Genomic DNA, 16316 nt, shown 5'->3' with positions numbered 1-16316 from the left:
GAAATTTCGAGGGAATGCAAGGAGTTTCTAGGAAATTCGAGAAAGAAGGAAAGACCATGGACGTATGCACGTACAATTACAGCTGTATCAAGGATACAGCCGCCTGCAATTTTGGACAGTTTTTTCGAATTGACATGTAAATCATCATTTCTGAAGGCTGAAATATATATCATCTTAAATGCCAACAGTTATCCGAATTTTTCACTATTTTTCCAGATATTTTCCAGTTTGACGAACGGAATAAATATTTCCTCTAGATTTCCAGAATGAAAAGGCCTATTCCGCAGCAACAATAGCCACCTTTATTTATGAACAATGTAAGTATCCACTTGTTTACAATGCTTTACTTACCCTTGAGGCCATATGTGCTCCAAATGAAGTACGCAAATTTGGTGAACTTTTCTTCCACAGTCTATACAAAGAACGAATGGCTCCAATTCCAAGTGATCGTTCTTCATCTCTTGGAACTGCTCCTTTTTAATTTGTCTGCAAATTGAATAATGCACTCATGTAAAATACACAGGCGATTTCGATGGATCGGGCAATTATCGATAAATGAAGGTACTTACGTCTGCGGCTGGGTCGGATCTTCGCCCAACGTCACAGTGTCACCAGGAATGTCGTTGAAACATTTTTGACAGAAGGTGTATCTGTCGGAAAGAGAACCATATCCCTTTATACTATTTTTTCCAACATAATTCATCAAGTTTTATTTTATTAATGACCATCAGTTCAGTCCGTTCGGTGATTTTTATTGATTTTGGTTCCAATCGATGATGACATCGAACACGTGGTATGTTCGTAATGTGTACAAATTTTTTCATTATTTTTTTTGCCAATTTGTTGATGTCAGTGAATGTCCAAGTGTTCCAAATGCCCAAATGTTTTTTTGATTTTTTTTGTTCGATGATAAATTTGGAATAAGCGAGGAACAGCAGGGACCAAGCGACAAAGCAGGAATTTGCGTGTGTTTGTGCGGTTTCCAGGTTCAGAATGTAGGTAACATATAAAGAAGAATAAGTGCAAGCGTTAGAATAAGTATACCAAAAAAAAGCAGGGATAAAAATAAAAATTATCTATGGAATGTAGTGATGAATGTCGCTCAGGAGACTGACCTCAATCAGTATTTTTCACTGAAAAAGGCTAATTAGCCTGTCGTTATTATTGCGTAGTTGGGGTGTCAATTTCTAGGATTGTGAAAAACTAACATAAATCCAACTGCGCACCACAAAAAATGAAGGAAATTGCAATAACTAAATCATCTAACGTAGCAAAAAAGGATGAAGAAGGCGACAGGTTTTTTTATGATTGAAGGCACTGTGGTGAAGATGGGACCATGCATGGAGTGTCGCCGAAGTTTAATGCATCCTAGATGAAAAATATTTTTTAAGGATGTATTACACCCATTTCGCCAAAATTTGCGTTTTTTGAATTTTTCTGGTAAATGGTTGATCTGATTGACGTGAAAAAATATACCCTTTTGGCATTTTATCATTACTTAATTGATTTGACTCACGAAATTTCATGATCGTGCAATCATTTCCCTGCGTTTTTTCTAAAACTTTTCAGAAATTCACAAAACTTGAAAAAATGCAGGAAAATTATTGCACTACCATACAACTTTGTGAGTCAGTCAATAATGATAAAACCCAAAAACGGTATATTATTTCACGTCAATCCGATCAATAATTTGCCAGAAAAATGAAAAAAAAACCTGAATTTTGGCCAAAAGGGTGTAGTACATCCTTGAGTAATATGATTGAGGATATTCAAGTATTTCCACTATTTTCTTTTCGTTCAAATTTGTTTTAACGCTTAGGAACATCAAATCTTCCATTCGAGCCCAATTTTATAACTTTTGAGCTGTTGAAAAAAATTGAGATTTTTAATTAAAAAATTTGAAGAATTTTAGAAAGTCTAGCTCTTGAGGCAGATTTATAAAATTATTGAAAAGTTAAGTCATGAATAATTGATTTTTCAATAAAAAAGAATCTTTTTGAAAAAAAATTTTTTCAGTTTCATAGTGAAGATATCTGTATTTAGAATGTTCTTAGGAAATTATTCTATTGAGAAAAAATAAAGTTTTTGGAAGTTCAGAAAGAAAACGTTTGTCAGAAATTTAATTGAAAAATTTGATGTTTAAAAACTCTCAGATGTGGAAGTGGTGCTTGGATTTCCTTAAATATTGATGGGAATTACAGTTATGCATTTGGTTAAATTGAAGACATGAAATTTATGACGTCAACCGATGAAATTCTTTCAATCTATAAGAGCATTTTTTAAAATTAAATTAATCATGGCTCTGATTTTTTTCGTTTTTCAATTCTTTCAGTGTTGTTAGTCAACTGTCGAATCAATTTCAAGGAATCGGACTTTTAATCCAGTCGAAAAGCAATAAATAAGTGATAATACGTCAAAAATGGAATTTTCGTTAAGTATCTAATCTTTGTGAGAAGCAGTCTATTAAGAGAGAAATCTCTAAATAATTTTTTTAGTTGTTTATGAAATCATGTCCCAAACATTATGTCCCAAAATGACTTGATATCAAGATAATTCCATGTTTAGTAAATGTAAGAAATTTTACATGTCTAGTAAAATGTAAGAAAGTTAGTAAAATGTAAGAAACTTTCTCTCTATCTTTTTCTACTTCCTTACAAAAATTCAGATAATCATGATTCTGATCATTTTTTTTCAATGTTTCCACCCAGCTGTCCATTCTATTTCCAAGAATCTTATTTTAATAAGCAAAAAAATTATTTTTGTTAAGTACGTAATCCGCATTAAAACCAGTCAATTGAAGGAGAAATGTCAAAATACATTTTTTCTTATTGTTGAAATTCTGAATACAAATTTTCATGACATTTTGTTCCATACTTAATTGATATCGAGATGATTTTGTACTTAGTGAAATGAAAACAAAATCGCCTCGTTATCTTGCTCCTCCCCCTCACACAATTTTTAATAAATTTAAAATTCCCTCAAACTGAATCATTAATTCTGAACAAATAAACGCAATAGTTGATTCCCAGCTTTACAACCTAATAACCTCCCCATCCACGACGAAAACTAAAACCCCCTTGAAAAACCTGAAAATCCCAAAATCAACTGACCTATTCTTGTAAGAGTAGTACTTGGCATCCCTCGGTATCGTGCAAAGTTGCTTTCCATAGCAACAAAGCACCTGAGGATTGAACGTATACTTTCTCCCACAGCAGTACCCAAGTGCCTGCATCACAGGATCAATCTCGGTCTCGAAAACCTCCGACAGCTACAAAGAGCAAACAAAAACCCCATCACAATTAAATTAAAACCAAACATCGAGGGAAAAAAAAATCCCCAAAAATTACCAACATACCTTAGTACAATATTTGTAAACGCGTGAAGTTTTTCGATTGTACAGCCAAGCATTATCGAACATCATCCAGACATCGTCAACGTACTCCCAGGGATCGCTGTACTGCCCCGTATCTAATTTCCTCTTGATTGTCGACAGATCCATGGGTTTCTTGACAATATCGAAGTAATCAGGAATGCCAAGTGCATGAGGATCAACTGGTTGTCTGAATGGTATCGACTCAGGATCCTGCCTGTACAATTTCTCAAGCGTTGGCATGAGTGCCTGACGCAGTTCATCAGGTTTAAACAAACACAAGCGTCTTTTATCCGTGGAAGTGCCACTGGGTTCTATGGGCACAGGTACAACAGGCTTTATATCCGAAGTTGAGCCATCAGCCACTGACATAGGCGTCCTCGGTTCCTCCTTAATCCCAACAGGCTCCTCCTTGATCGTCCCATCACCACTGGTCTCCTCCATGGGTTCTGTCTTAATTTCCGTCTTTATCGTCACATCATTATTTACATTTTTACCCCCATCTATCGTATGATTCTCCGAGCAGTCCTCCTGCTTAATCTCCATCTTGATATTCTCCTCTTTAATAGAATCAAGCCCCTTGCCCTTGTTATTATTAGTCGGTGGACTCGGTGAATTATCACGATCAAGAGCTGCTGTTATTGCTGCCATTTGGGATGACATGGATGAACTTCTCCCAGCATTCAACGCAGCTCTCTCCTGAGAAGTCATGCCCTTACCGAGGCTGGCAAGCCCCCCAGGTGAAGGTGTTGTGCCCGGATGAGGGGGAGTTTGACTCGACGAAGCACCAGTCTGATTGGGTGTCATCAGAGATGGAACGAGTGGTGTTGTGGGTGTTGATGTGACAGACTGAGGGCCATTTGTCGTTGGAGCGGGCCCAGGACTGGGTCCACTCGAGGCTGGTGGTGGTATCGTCTGTGGTGTTGCAACAGATATGCCATTATCACTGGGCGTAGATGCTGACAGTGGTCGAGTATTAGCAAATTGTTGATTCGTCTGTTGATTGTTCTGCTGTTGCATATTGCTGAAGGGCGATGGTGCCTGGGGAATCGACGGTATATTGGTATTTGGGGTTTGGGCATTTGTTGATTGCTGAGACGCTTGAGTTTGTGCTTGGGCCTGTGCCTGTGCCTGCTGCTGGGCCGCCAATCTTGCCTTCATAAGATCCGGAAATTGATGTTGACTTTGAACTGGAGAACTGTTGGGAAGGCCTGTTGTACCATTTGACGTTGGAAATTGACTAGTAGTTGCAGACGATGTCGTTGTCGTTAAGTTTCCTTGGGACATCTGTTGCTGTCCAAATGGAACAAGACCGGGATTGGATACCAGATTGGGATTGGAGGTTGGCTGGCCATTGGGACTCGGTCCTGGTGGTCCCACAAGCATGCTAGATTGCTGCTGCTGCTGCTGCTGTTGTTGTTGTTGGAGTTGTGACTGATTCTGTTGGGATTGAGCCTGAGACTGCGGTGGCTGATTAAACGTCATTCTATTGTGGGACATTGTCATTCCTGGTAGTGTACTGAGCTGTCCCATGCCTGGTGAATGACTTCGCAGATTTGGTGGTACAGCTCTTGGTCCTGGTTGCACAGCTGCACTCACTGCTGGTGGTGCGCATGGCCTCAAATTACCACCAGCTGAATTTTGTGATGCTGGCTGGTGCTGTTGCTGTGCCAACTGCTGTTCCTTACGTTTCTGTCTCTTTTCCTCGAGTTCCTTCTGAATTTTGTAGATCTTCTCGGCTAGTAGGTGATAATACTCAGACCTTGAGTTAGCCATTTCATACATATCACCCTCAACTTTTCTCGCATAAGCAACGAGATTGTGTAATCTCTTGTCAAACATAGCTTGGGGATCGGGGGCTGGAAATATCGCTTGCACAAGTTTATGGACAAGATGATTCCTGAGATCTGGAGTAACTGACTGATGCCACTCTTTGGTCCCCTGTACAGGTGTTGCTGTCACCTGATTGGGCTGCAATCCACCTGGTAATTGAAGATTTGATAATCTGTTTTCATTCAATAATGCAGGCTGTCCGGAATCGTTTAAACCGAATAATTGTTGCATACTGCTGACAGATTGCTGAATATTTGCTGCTGCAGCTGCTGCTGCCCCAGTTTGTCCTGTCGTTGTGACAGGCTGATTGTTACCAGCACCTGACGACACTGTCGTTGGATCTGAGCTCAATGGAAGTGATACATTAGGTGCAACAACCTGCTGATTAGCACCAACAATCGATTGTCCTGGTGGATTTTGTTGCTGAGGCTGGGAGAGTCTGGCTCCCGTTGTCATGGTCCCAGTGGGTCCAGTCATTCCAGGTCCTGGCATTCTAACACCACGACCTGCAACTTGACCTGGCATTATACCAGGTGTCGTCGTGGGACACTGCATCCCTAGTGCGTCGTAGGCTCTTCTCATGTCTTGTGGACTTGGATTTGGCTGTTGTTGCTGTGGCTGTTGTTGCTGCTGTTGCTGGGGTGGCTGTGGCTGTTGTTGCTCCTGCTGTTGATTTCCAGCTGCTGCTGCCACTGCTGCTGCACGATTATTAGCAGCTGTTGTTTTGTTCTTGTCAGCTTGTTTGAGGGGCAGACAAACTGGACAATCACTCCTCTGGCACTGCTTCCAGTGGGTTATTATCTGTCTCGAGGAACTGCAGTGGGGCACTTGACACTCTTTACCATCGTTACACGTTGTCATGTGGTTCAATACGTTTTTCATGGTTTTACAATGGGGCAATGTACATCTCCATGTTTCACCGTTTGACTGACGCTCTCTTATCTGGCACTTGTGTGCGTGCAGTAGTAATACAAGTTGCTGTTGAATGAGTTTTCGGTGCTCTGGATCGGCAGTGGATGATGGTGTACCTGAGTTACGTGCCATTAAGAATTCTTTTTTATGGGGGTTGAGGGGCAGGGGTTTAAAGTAGTATAGTCGTCACGCCATTGTTATTATTGAGTGAAAATTTACATTTCTTGAGGATTTTTATCCATTTCTCAACAATAAAATTTTTTTCATGGGGATAATATGGAACCAAAATTTCTGATAATCAACTAGAATTAGGGGCAGTAGCTTTGACAAAGAGAAATAAAAAAATGGTCCCATGGAATTTTAATTGACAATTCAATTGATAATTCACCTACTGGAAGACTCACAAAATATCAACAATATTGTGCATATTGTCCATTTTGGTTTTGAATAATCAACTCGAGTTGATGGATTATTATTTTTATCAACATTATGGAGATCACACTGTTTATAATTTGGAAGAAGGAAATTTGTTTCAGTGCTTACGATTTTGCAACATCCCTAATTACAAAGATGCTTATGAACATCTTTTTGAACAGAAATTGAAGAATTTCGAAAGCTATTGTAATGATTTAATTTTGATAAATGACAAAAAAGACAAATATTTAAAAATTCAGTAGTGAAGTGGTCAAACGGTTTAAGTCAATTCCATTCTAGCACCAGTTCTCGATGAATATCTAAAATTCTAAAGAAGTTAGCAAAATTTTTCTAAAAATCGTTTTTGTAAAGAAAAGTGAAAACTATCAAAAAATATTTTCGAAAACTTTCGCGTTCTTTCTTAAATTCCGAGTTATTTAACAAAAACTCAATTGGGAACTAAGTCGACTTGAACCGATTGAGCAGTTCACTGAATTAATGCAACAAAAATGATAAATTCAAGAAAATAACAAAATTAAAACCAATGTTCCTCAAAATACCATCTTATGTTTTGTAAATACTCAATAATTCTTGTGGCGATACGACCATACCACTTTAATAATGCTTCTGGTGATTAAAAGTCATGACTTACCTGACTGCGTGCTGCCACCAGCCATTTGTCCCTGTGTGGCTTGTTGAGGGCCTGGTTGGCCACCAGTTGGAGCACCAGATTGAGGTTGAGCTGGACTAGGTGCTGGTGGTTGTGCCTGTTGGGCCATTCCACCCTCTTGGCCACCAATGACATTGCCAGCACCAATGGGACCACCAGGAGCACTGAATCTTCCCTGCATGGATGCCATGTTGCCAACGCCTCTTTGTAGTGGGGTAACTACGCAGACAGGATTCACAGCTGGTACATTGACACCGGTACCTAGGCCACTTCCCGGTGAACCTGTACCGGGTGGAAGCAGACCTCTAGATACCGCCCCAACGGGTAGAGCAGTTTTACTGTACTTACCATAACCGTAGGGACTATTGCCAGCCATTTGTCCCATGTTGGCCATGTTCGACATGTTGGGGGGTGGCTGCATCCTTGGGCCACCCTGGCCTGGACCGACAATGCCTCCTTGATGGACTTGGTGGGGACTCTGGCCTCTTGCCTGCCCCACCAGGTGGGCCTGCTGTTGGGCCTGGGCTTGGGCTTGTGCTTGCGCCTGGGCTTGGGCTTGGGCCTGAGCCTGGGCTTGTGCCTGCTGTTGTTGCTGCATTGCTACAGCACGGGCGTTCAGGATTGCTGGGCCATTCTGCATGGGGACACCGTGGGGACCTTGGGGATGATGGACTCCTTGCGAGTTCGGGTTCATCATCGTTACCTGGGGATTAATTACATTGGTTCAATGGTTTGTTATTGCAATGATGAAATTAATCTTAGTTATGGATTTTTTTCCAAGCTCCTTCAGGAGTCAAATATTTCTTCGAGTAGCGGACCAGTGATCAACCCATTTTCCCCCAGCTTGTTGGGTATGGAATGATATTGGTTATGAGTAGATTGAGTAGATAAATTGCAGAAAAAAATTTTTTGGCATCTTTTTATGGATAATTGACTAATCATGATCGAACATTTCACTAAATTCTACTCTTTAAGGTGAATATACTTTCAGAGTAAACTTGATAAATTTGGGAATTCAAAAAAGTTTCATAGCCAGATTACAAAATATTTAGACTGAAATTTATGTAATTGATTATATTGTTTTAACGGTTTTTGTTAACACGATATTCATTTCTTGTCAATGATTTTTTTTCGAAGAATTTATTTCATTACTCAAGTATTTTGTATCGACTAACAAAAAGTCAAAAGGTTTTTTCAAGTTGCCAAGGGATCACCTTTAATAAATCAATTTTTCTCATCTTGTTAAATATTACATTATTTTGACAATTAGTGGTTTTAGAAGAAGGAAAAAGTTTCAACAAAATCTCTTCTGACTTCTTTTTTCTCTTAAAATTCTGCATTATTACAATAATTAAATATTGAACGGAATGTGAAGAACGAACTCATTATGATCCATCATTTTAATAACACAACTCAAACCCTTTCAAATTGAAAAATATACTGCTAATGAAGAAATAAATTGCAAAAAGTTTCATTATAGTTTGCAAAATATTCATTCTTAAATTTATATGCATGGCTAAATTTTCATTCAAAATATCCCATTATCCTACTACACCAAAATTAAAAATTCGTGAACGCTTAAAGAAATGTAACTAATCACATTATTTCAATGTTTTGTGGTAAAACAAGATTCATTTCTCCTCAATGATTTCTATTGAAGAAGTTCTTTCATCATTCAAATATTTTCAATGGATTAAGATGCAATAGAACATATCATCGTAATAGAAACTGGATTCCAAGATTTTTTGTCGTCAAACGACTATTTAGAAAAACCCAAATTCTTATATCATCAATAATCTTGGTATCTATAGTATAAAAATTTGGATTTTACTGAATCGTCTGATGATGAAAAAACTTGAAATCCAATTTCTACTCCGATGGTAAGCTGCGTAGCTTCTTAATGAAAAAAGTGAGAATATTTCTTCGAGTAACAAGGGGCGCAACTCTAATGGATCAATTCTTCAGATCTCGTCAAATATTGAATCATTTTGGTTATCAATGACTATAAGAGAATAAGCCTGAATTTTCAAGAAAATGTTCTCCTGACCCTTTCCCCAAATCCTGCATTATCGAGATGATAAAATATTCAACGAAACCTAAAGAACAAACTCATGTTCCATCATTTTACTATCAATTTAAACCCTTCCCCCTGCAAAACCTACTTTCAAAGGAGAAATAACTTCAAAAAACTTTCACTCCAGGTTTGCAAAATATTACATCGAAGAAATTCATAATCCAACAATATAAAAATAAAAAATTCACAAATGTTTGCGCATTTTTATCGTCAACAAATTGCACCGATCAAAATTAAAAAATCATTCATTATTCTACACTATTGCTGTCTATGAGAGAAACCTGGTTGACAAAAATGTAATCTTGCAAAACTTGAAATATATCATTCGTCCCTAATTGAGGCTCAACTTACTGTATTTAGAGGCTGTTTATTCAAACTATTAGCCACAATGAGTCCTCCACCAGCCATTCCACCCATGGGATTGTTGCCCGTTGCACTACTCGTCATAACTAAACTAGCATTCATGCCTCCTGGCATTGACATTGCTGGATTACTGCCGGCCATACTCATCGACGACTGAAGATTACCCATCGAATTGACAATCGACATCTGATTGTTAGCCAGTGAGCTCGCTATACTACTGGGCAAATTTCCCAGATTAACAACCATCTGTTGATCCACCACTCCCTTGGAGACTGATACATTCGGTGGTGACTGCATATTCGGACTTTTACTGGTCAAATTACCAGTCATAACTAGTGAATTCGGTACTAAATTTTTATTCCCCTGTAATTTAAAGAGACAAAGACATTCAGTTAATTCATGTGAAATTAAATTTCCTTGGATTAAGGGGATACGGAACGCCTGTATCTATATGAACTGTTAGAATTGTGTGTTCTCCTGCCATTAGGGGAGAGTGGTGCAAAATGAAACAGCGGGGCAAAATGAAACAGTCAAAAAAAACGACTGTTTGACGCAATTCAAGCAAAAAAAAAAAATTTATTAATTTTCCTTTGTCAACTTTTTTTTATTCTTGGGAATACCGATGAGAATAATAATTTTCTATTCAGCAGAATGGAAAATTATTGAGAAGTTTTGATGAAAAAAGGTTTTGTCAATGGATTATTCGATTAAAATTCAGCATCACGTTTTCCTTTTTCCCCCTCTGGGTCTCTGGGTTTGCTCTCCCCGAGCCTTGCTCTGCACTTTGGATTTTGCTGTTTCATTTTCTTTTCAATAATTCCCCATTCTACTGAATGAAAAATTACTATTCTCTTCAGTACTTCCAAGAATAAAAAAAGTTAATGAAAAAAAATTTGATAAACATTTTTTTTTCGCTCAAATTGCGCCAAACAGTCGTTTTTTTGGCGCTTCATTTGGCCCCACTCTCCCCTATTATTTTTTATTTATGAAACCACTTAATTCACTTAACAATACAATGATCGAGTGGATAATGTAGTTTCATAGATAAAAAATAATAATTATAGGATAAAACACAATTATAAAAGTTTATACACACACAAGGGTCGGTTTCCCCTCAATGGGGATGATTGAAAAAAAATTCGAATGAGACCTTTACCTGTTGCTGAATAAGATGATGGGATAATTGTTGCTGTTGCTGTACATGCTGACGGAGTTCCGAGTCGAGTGCTCCATTCTGTTGCCCGGGTCCTGGACCTGTTGCTGGTGGTTTAGCGCTCTCCGTTGCAGAACCCCAGGACCCCGATGATAGTAGATCGTCGGGGAGGTCATTTTCAAGATCAAACATATCTGTGTTTGTTATGTAATCTACGAGAGTGAAAATTTAACAAATAAATGAATCAGTATTTTTGTAATCTCAAGTGTTCCACGACTTGACGAGAGTTTAATGTATTGTGGATAAATTAATGATGTACCAAAAGACCACCGATATTAAATTAGTCATTTAATGAGGGTAGGGTTAGTACCGTCACCATAGCTTTTTGTTTAAGAATAAATTATACTGTTCAGTATCTAAAAGGCTTGAAATCATTTAAATTTAAATGTTTACTTGACGGGTGTGAATTTTAGGCATTCGAGTGATCGAACTGCCTGATAATCACAATTATCGATAAATATTTTGATAAAAATACGAGAGATGTAGCAACGATGAATACATATTTACAGATTCTACTCGTAAATAAAAGAATATAGACAAACAAATACCCAAAAATAAATAAGACATGAGACATACACCGCACGAGCAAAACTGAAGGGAACTTAACAACTACAGCAATTTAACATCCTTTACTTTCTAAAAAAAAAGAAAAACCCAAAATTGTCCATTTTTTAACTGTCAGGTACTCTGTGAGACAAGTCGTGCTAAACTATTTTCTTGTAAAAAGCGGCAAAGCTACGATAGGCAAACTGTAAAGAGTCATGCGTAGAAATCAAACAGTTGGACGAATTCTGTCGTCTACGGGACTATTAAAATCCGAGCCATGAATTCAACAAACACGTAAATACTAATAATCTTTTCAACAAAAAATATATGAATAATGAATGAAAATAATGTTTAAAAAAAACTCTACAATTCGTCGTGCCGTGTAAGAGGAAAATAACAAATCTACACATAGAAGGGTATAAACTTCTCTAAAATGTAAAAAAAAATTATGCAACGTTTAGTTTTTTTTTTTTCCATCGAAGATGTAGATGATCTTACGGACGCGCTGAAGTAACTTACTACAAGACCTTGCCGACGACCAGGGCCACTATAATTTCATTTATGCCTAACCAATGTATCAACAATAACCACAACGCTGAGAATCTCTAAACTCTGGCAGATCCACCCCTGAATGATAACTGGTTATTCAAAAAATCTCAGCTCTGCGTGTTTGCCGCATGTCTGTTAATTATTTAATTACGTGAGACGATCAATTGTCCACGAAATTGTGATTCGAATGAGGAATGGATTTCCAAATAATTTGAGTCTCATCTCGCCCCCTCAAGTCAATCATCTCAACGAGAATGAAAAACGAATTGTAATCAAATTTTTCTGGTGAACAAGAATGGTAACGGTGACACAATGGGAGAACGTCTGATTCATCTGATTGACAAACAGCGTTTGAGGTGAAATTCTTGCGCTCAGACTCGAATTCAATCAAATTTAATTCTTTCTCAATTGTTTTTTTTTCTCTCTCTCTCTTTTCTTTTTGTCAATTAATATTTACTTCTTCTTTGGGTAGTACTGTTGTTCCAATGCTGCATCTGATGCTGTTGCAGGTGTAGTTGTTGCGGCGGGCCCTGCATTTGTTGTAAGTTACCACTGCCTCCCCCGAAGTTTGTATAAGCATGGTGCATCATTAGAGGCGCCATACCCACTACATGTATCACATTTTTACGATTTTAAAATCAAGTACTATGTTTGTTTCAAATCTTGAGAATTTATTTTCTCACTCAATTTTCTTCGTGAAATTTTATTTTTCGTTATTGCGATGATGATGAAGTGCAAATCGCAGAGACATTAATTTTTATCAATCTCCCAGATGAATTTGAGAAAACCAAAACTGTATCTACAATTCACTGATGTTATTGAACCCCCGATGAGTGAATTACCCCGAAATACTGTATTTTCACTGAAAAACTCGCATTGAATACTAATAAAAAATTAATTTTTACACATAAATCCCCGTGTACAGTAATTATCCGGTGTTAATTATATTAAAGTAGCTTCTTGGGTGATAAATGTAGTTGGAAGAAGAGTAAACAGTTAGTGCGTAGCTCCATGCGAGCAGTAATGTTGTTTAAATAAACTTTCAAAATGCTGTATACATCCATCATGCGCTACAAAATCTATAATACAATAACTATGTAATGAATGGGGGGGAGACATAATACCCAGAGGAATACATCCTAACAGAGAATAACTCCTCAACAGATCCCGGCGGTTCTCGAATTTCAATAAAACAGTTACATGTGCGATATCCACGATACATTCTATATTCTATCGAATAAATACGTCACTAGTGAGACCTCGCTTGACTTTTACACCACTCCCGGGAAAAATGTTACAGAAATATCGAATGATAATCCCGATTACCCTCGCTCGACATGTACCTCCCACAACAAATCTCCCATAAACTGAAGAATTCCGCCGAGTAAGTTACCGTTGCGCTATTAATCTGCCATTTCAAGTGCTCGACCAAGTGGCGGAATCGAAATCTGTCAGAAATTTAAATGCCCACATATTCTCTCGATATTAACCCACGAAATAAATGAAGAAAATGAGCCTAACATCATGAGTCTCTGACGATGGAGCAAAAAACGTGCGTGTTATTCTAGTACACTGTTGGAAATTTAAATCAAGTGACAGTTCTAGTGAAATTTCAGGGCACTTCGTCATTAAGAATTCACCATTTTAGGGTGAATTGATGGAACAGTGAATTTCAGGTGAATATTTTATGTGAAAATTGATAGCAACCAAAAAATTCAGGCGAATATATTTTTCAATTTTTCGTTAATGGGAAATGACCTGTTGGACACAGTGGAGTTCCTTTACTTTTTGGTGCGTGTGATCGTTTGCGTTGAGATCTTGTCCACAGAAATTGTAAACCCCGCATTGTACTTGCACTGTATACATATCGTTAGCTGTAGAGAAAAGTAGCGTAAGCGCCAAAATACGAGAATTCAATAGAAAAAGAGAAACAAGAAACAAATATGGGAACTGGAATTAAAAATTCAAAACTTCTGGTATGAGGACATTTTTTGGCACTTACGTTAGTCTTCTATACAGCTAACGACATTTATTTGGTTCTAGAAATTGTAGTATATTTTTCCTAGCCTACATTTTACAAGTTAAACTTGCAAATGTTTAATTTATTGTGCTCAATGCACGTGGAAAATTCAAGTATGTGGAATTCAAGAAAACACACAAAATTCAGGAAATTCGGGCCCGAGGCGTTGTATCTTGTTTTTTTTTCTTGCAAATTGACTCAAATTGCGAATGTTCAATTTAACGTGCTTCATTCACGTGGAAAATTCAAATATGCGCCATCCAAAAAAACATATAATTTATCAAACTCAGGCCGAGGTGTTGCATCTTGTTTTTGTTTTTTTTTTCTTGCAAATTAACTCAAATTGTGAATGTTCAATTTAATTTACTCCATTCACGTAGAAACTTCCAGTATGTGCAATTCATGAAAACATACAAAATTTATGGAATTCGGGCCCGAGGTATTATATCTATCTTACCCATTCACGTGGAAAATAAAAGTATGTGAAATTCAAGAAAACACAAAATTTTAAAAACCCGGACTCGAAGTGTTGTATTTTGTGTTTTTTTCTTGCAAATGAACTCAAACTGCAAATGTCCCATTTATTGTGATGAAGCTGAAGCTAGCAAAGTATTCACCAGCTGAAGATTTACTTCAGGGGATTTCTAAGACTGCGAGGGTCAAACAATTATATGTATAAATGTTTTTCAAGTGCGACCAAGTAAGTACATGACTCAAAAATACTTGAATGAACACACCTAAAAGAATCTTTCGCTAGTTTCAACTTGATTTCATTCTGGTCCATTCACATGGAGAATTCAAGTATGTGCAATTAAAGAAAACACAAAATTCATAAAACTCGGGCCCGAGGTGTTGTATCTTGTTGTTGTTGTTCAATTTATTGTGCTCCATTCACATGGAAAATTCAAATATGTAAAATTCAAGAACACACAAGATACATAGAACTCGAGCTTGATTTGTTGCATCTTGTTTTTTTTGGAAATTAACTCAAATTGCAAATATTCAATTTATTGCGCTCCATTCACGTAGAATATTCAAGTAAGTGAAATTCAAGAACACACAAAATTCATAGAACTCTCAAGCATGATTTGTAGCATCTTTTGTTTTTTTTGCAAATTAACTCTAATTGCAAATATGTAATTTATTGTGCTCCATTCACGTGGAAAATTCAAGTATATGAAATCCGTGAAAACTCAAAATTCATAAAACTCGGGTCAGCGTTGTTGCATCTTTTTTTTGTTTCTTTTTTTTGTAAATTAGCTCAGTGAATTAGCTCAAATTGCAAATGCTCAATTTAATGTGTTCCATTCACGTGGAAAATTTAAGTATGTGAAATTCAAGAAAATATAAAATTATAAAACTCAGGCCCGAGAAATTGTATCTTATTTTTGTTTTTTTTTTCTTGCAAATTATCTCAAATTGCGAATGTTCAATTTAATGTGCTCCATTCACGTGGAATATTCAAGTAAGAGAAATTCAAGAACATACAAAATTCATGGAACTCTCGAGCATGATTTGTTGCATCTTGTTTTTTATTTATTTTTCTTGCAAATTAACTCAAATTGCAAATGTTCAATTTAATGCGTTCCACTTACGTGAAAAATTCAAGAACACACATAATTTATAGAACTTGAGCTTGATTTGTTGCAACTTGTTTGTTTTTTTTCTTGCAAATCAGCGCAGATTGCAAATACTCAATTTATTATGCTCCACTCACGTGAAAAATTCACGTACGTGAAATTCAAGAGAAACACCAAATAAAACTCGGATTTCCAGATTTTGATTTTCGTGAATTCCACATGTTCAAGTTACACCTGTCAAATTGCACACCACAAATCAAACATTCTCAAGACCCAATCCCAACTACACATCATACAATTGCAACTTCTAAATGTTCAGTTTACAGTGCTCGATTGAACACGTAAAACTCAAGTCCCTGCAATTTCCGAAAAACGGATTTTCGGCCCAAGTCTTTCATGAGCTCCACATGTTTAAATTACACCTGTCGAATTCCCCACAACAATTCGAGAGTTCACAAGTTCCCACTATCCATTATCCACTTTGAAATTCAGATTCCATAATATATCCTCAGTCTGTTACATTTTAATTCACCATGTACATCTTGTAATTACACCGTGAAGACTACAATTCCTGTCGACAAAATCTCAACGCAAAACTCCGAACGTGTCAAAAAAAATGAAGGGACCCCCTCAAGTGTAAAATGTCATTCCCCTAAAAAACGTGTCTACGTCGTATGAAATTACTGCCCACGAAATTTCATTTCCAACATTTTCCAAACAGTGTAAACCAGGTAAGTACCAGAGTTGCTAGGTTAGCCCGCGTCACCCCCCC

General features: G+C 37.3%; 1 protein-coding gene across 6 annotated transcripts in view; it reads right to left on the bottom strand.

Annotated features, from left to right (window-relative positions):
• Positions 1-16316, bottom strand: part of LOC107041694 (CREB-binding protein) — a 35818-nt gene that overhangs the window by 18068 nt on the left and 1434 nt on the right. Inside the window, exons 2-10 of one of the 6 annotated variants that reach the window (XM_015262357.1) lie at positions 12402-12551; positions 10787-11001; positions 9625-9999; positions 7548-7902; positions 7182-7481; positions 3356-6231; positions 3111-3268; positions 570-680; positions 352-486 (exon numbers count right to left, since the gene is read on the bottom strand). In XM_015262357.1, coding sequence (XP_015117843.1) covers positions 352-486; positions 570-680; positions 3111-3268; positions 3356-6231; positions 7182-7481; positions 7548-7902; positions 9625-9999; positions 10787-11001; positions 12402-12551 — 4675 coding nt within the window. The remainder of the gene's footprint in view (positions 1-351; positions 487-569; positions 681-3110; positions 3269-3355; positions 6232-7181; positions 7482-7547; positions 7903-9624; positions 10000-10786; positions 11002-12401; positions 12552-16316) is intronic. The other 5 variants (XM_015262358.1, XM_029126361.1, XM_015262360.1 and 2 more) reach the window with 5 other exon arrangements.

The sequence above is a fragment of the Diachasma alloeum genome, unplaced genomic scaffold (genome assembly GCF_001412515.2).
Source record: "Diachasma alloeum isolate Michigan unplaced genomic scaffold, Dall2.0 Dall_scaffold_00371, whole genome shotgun sequence".
Taxonomy (NCBI): domain Eukaryota; kingdom Metazoa; phylum Arthropoda; class Insecta; order Hymenoptera; family Braconidae; genus Diachasma; species Diachasma alloeum.
This window is presented reverse-complemented; position numbering and strand designations above follow the sequence as displayed.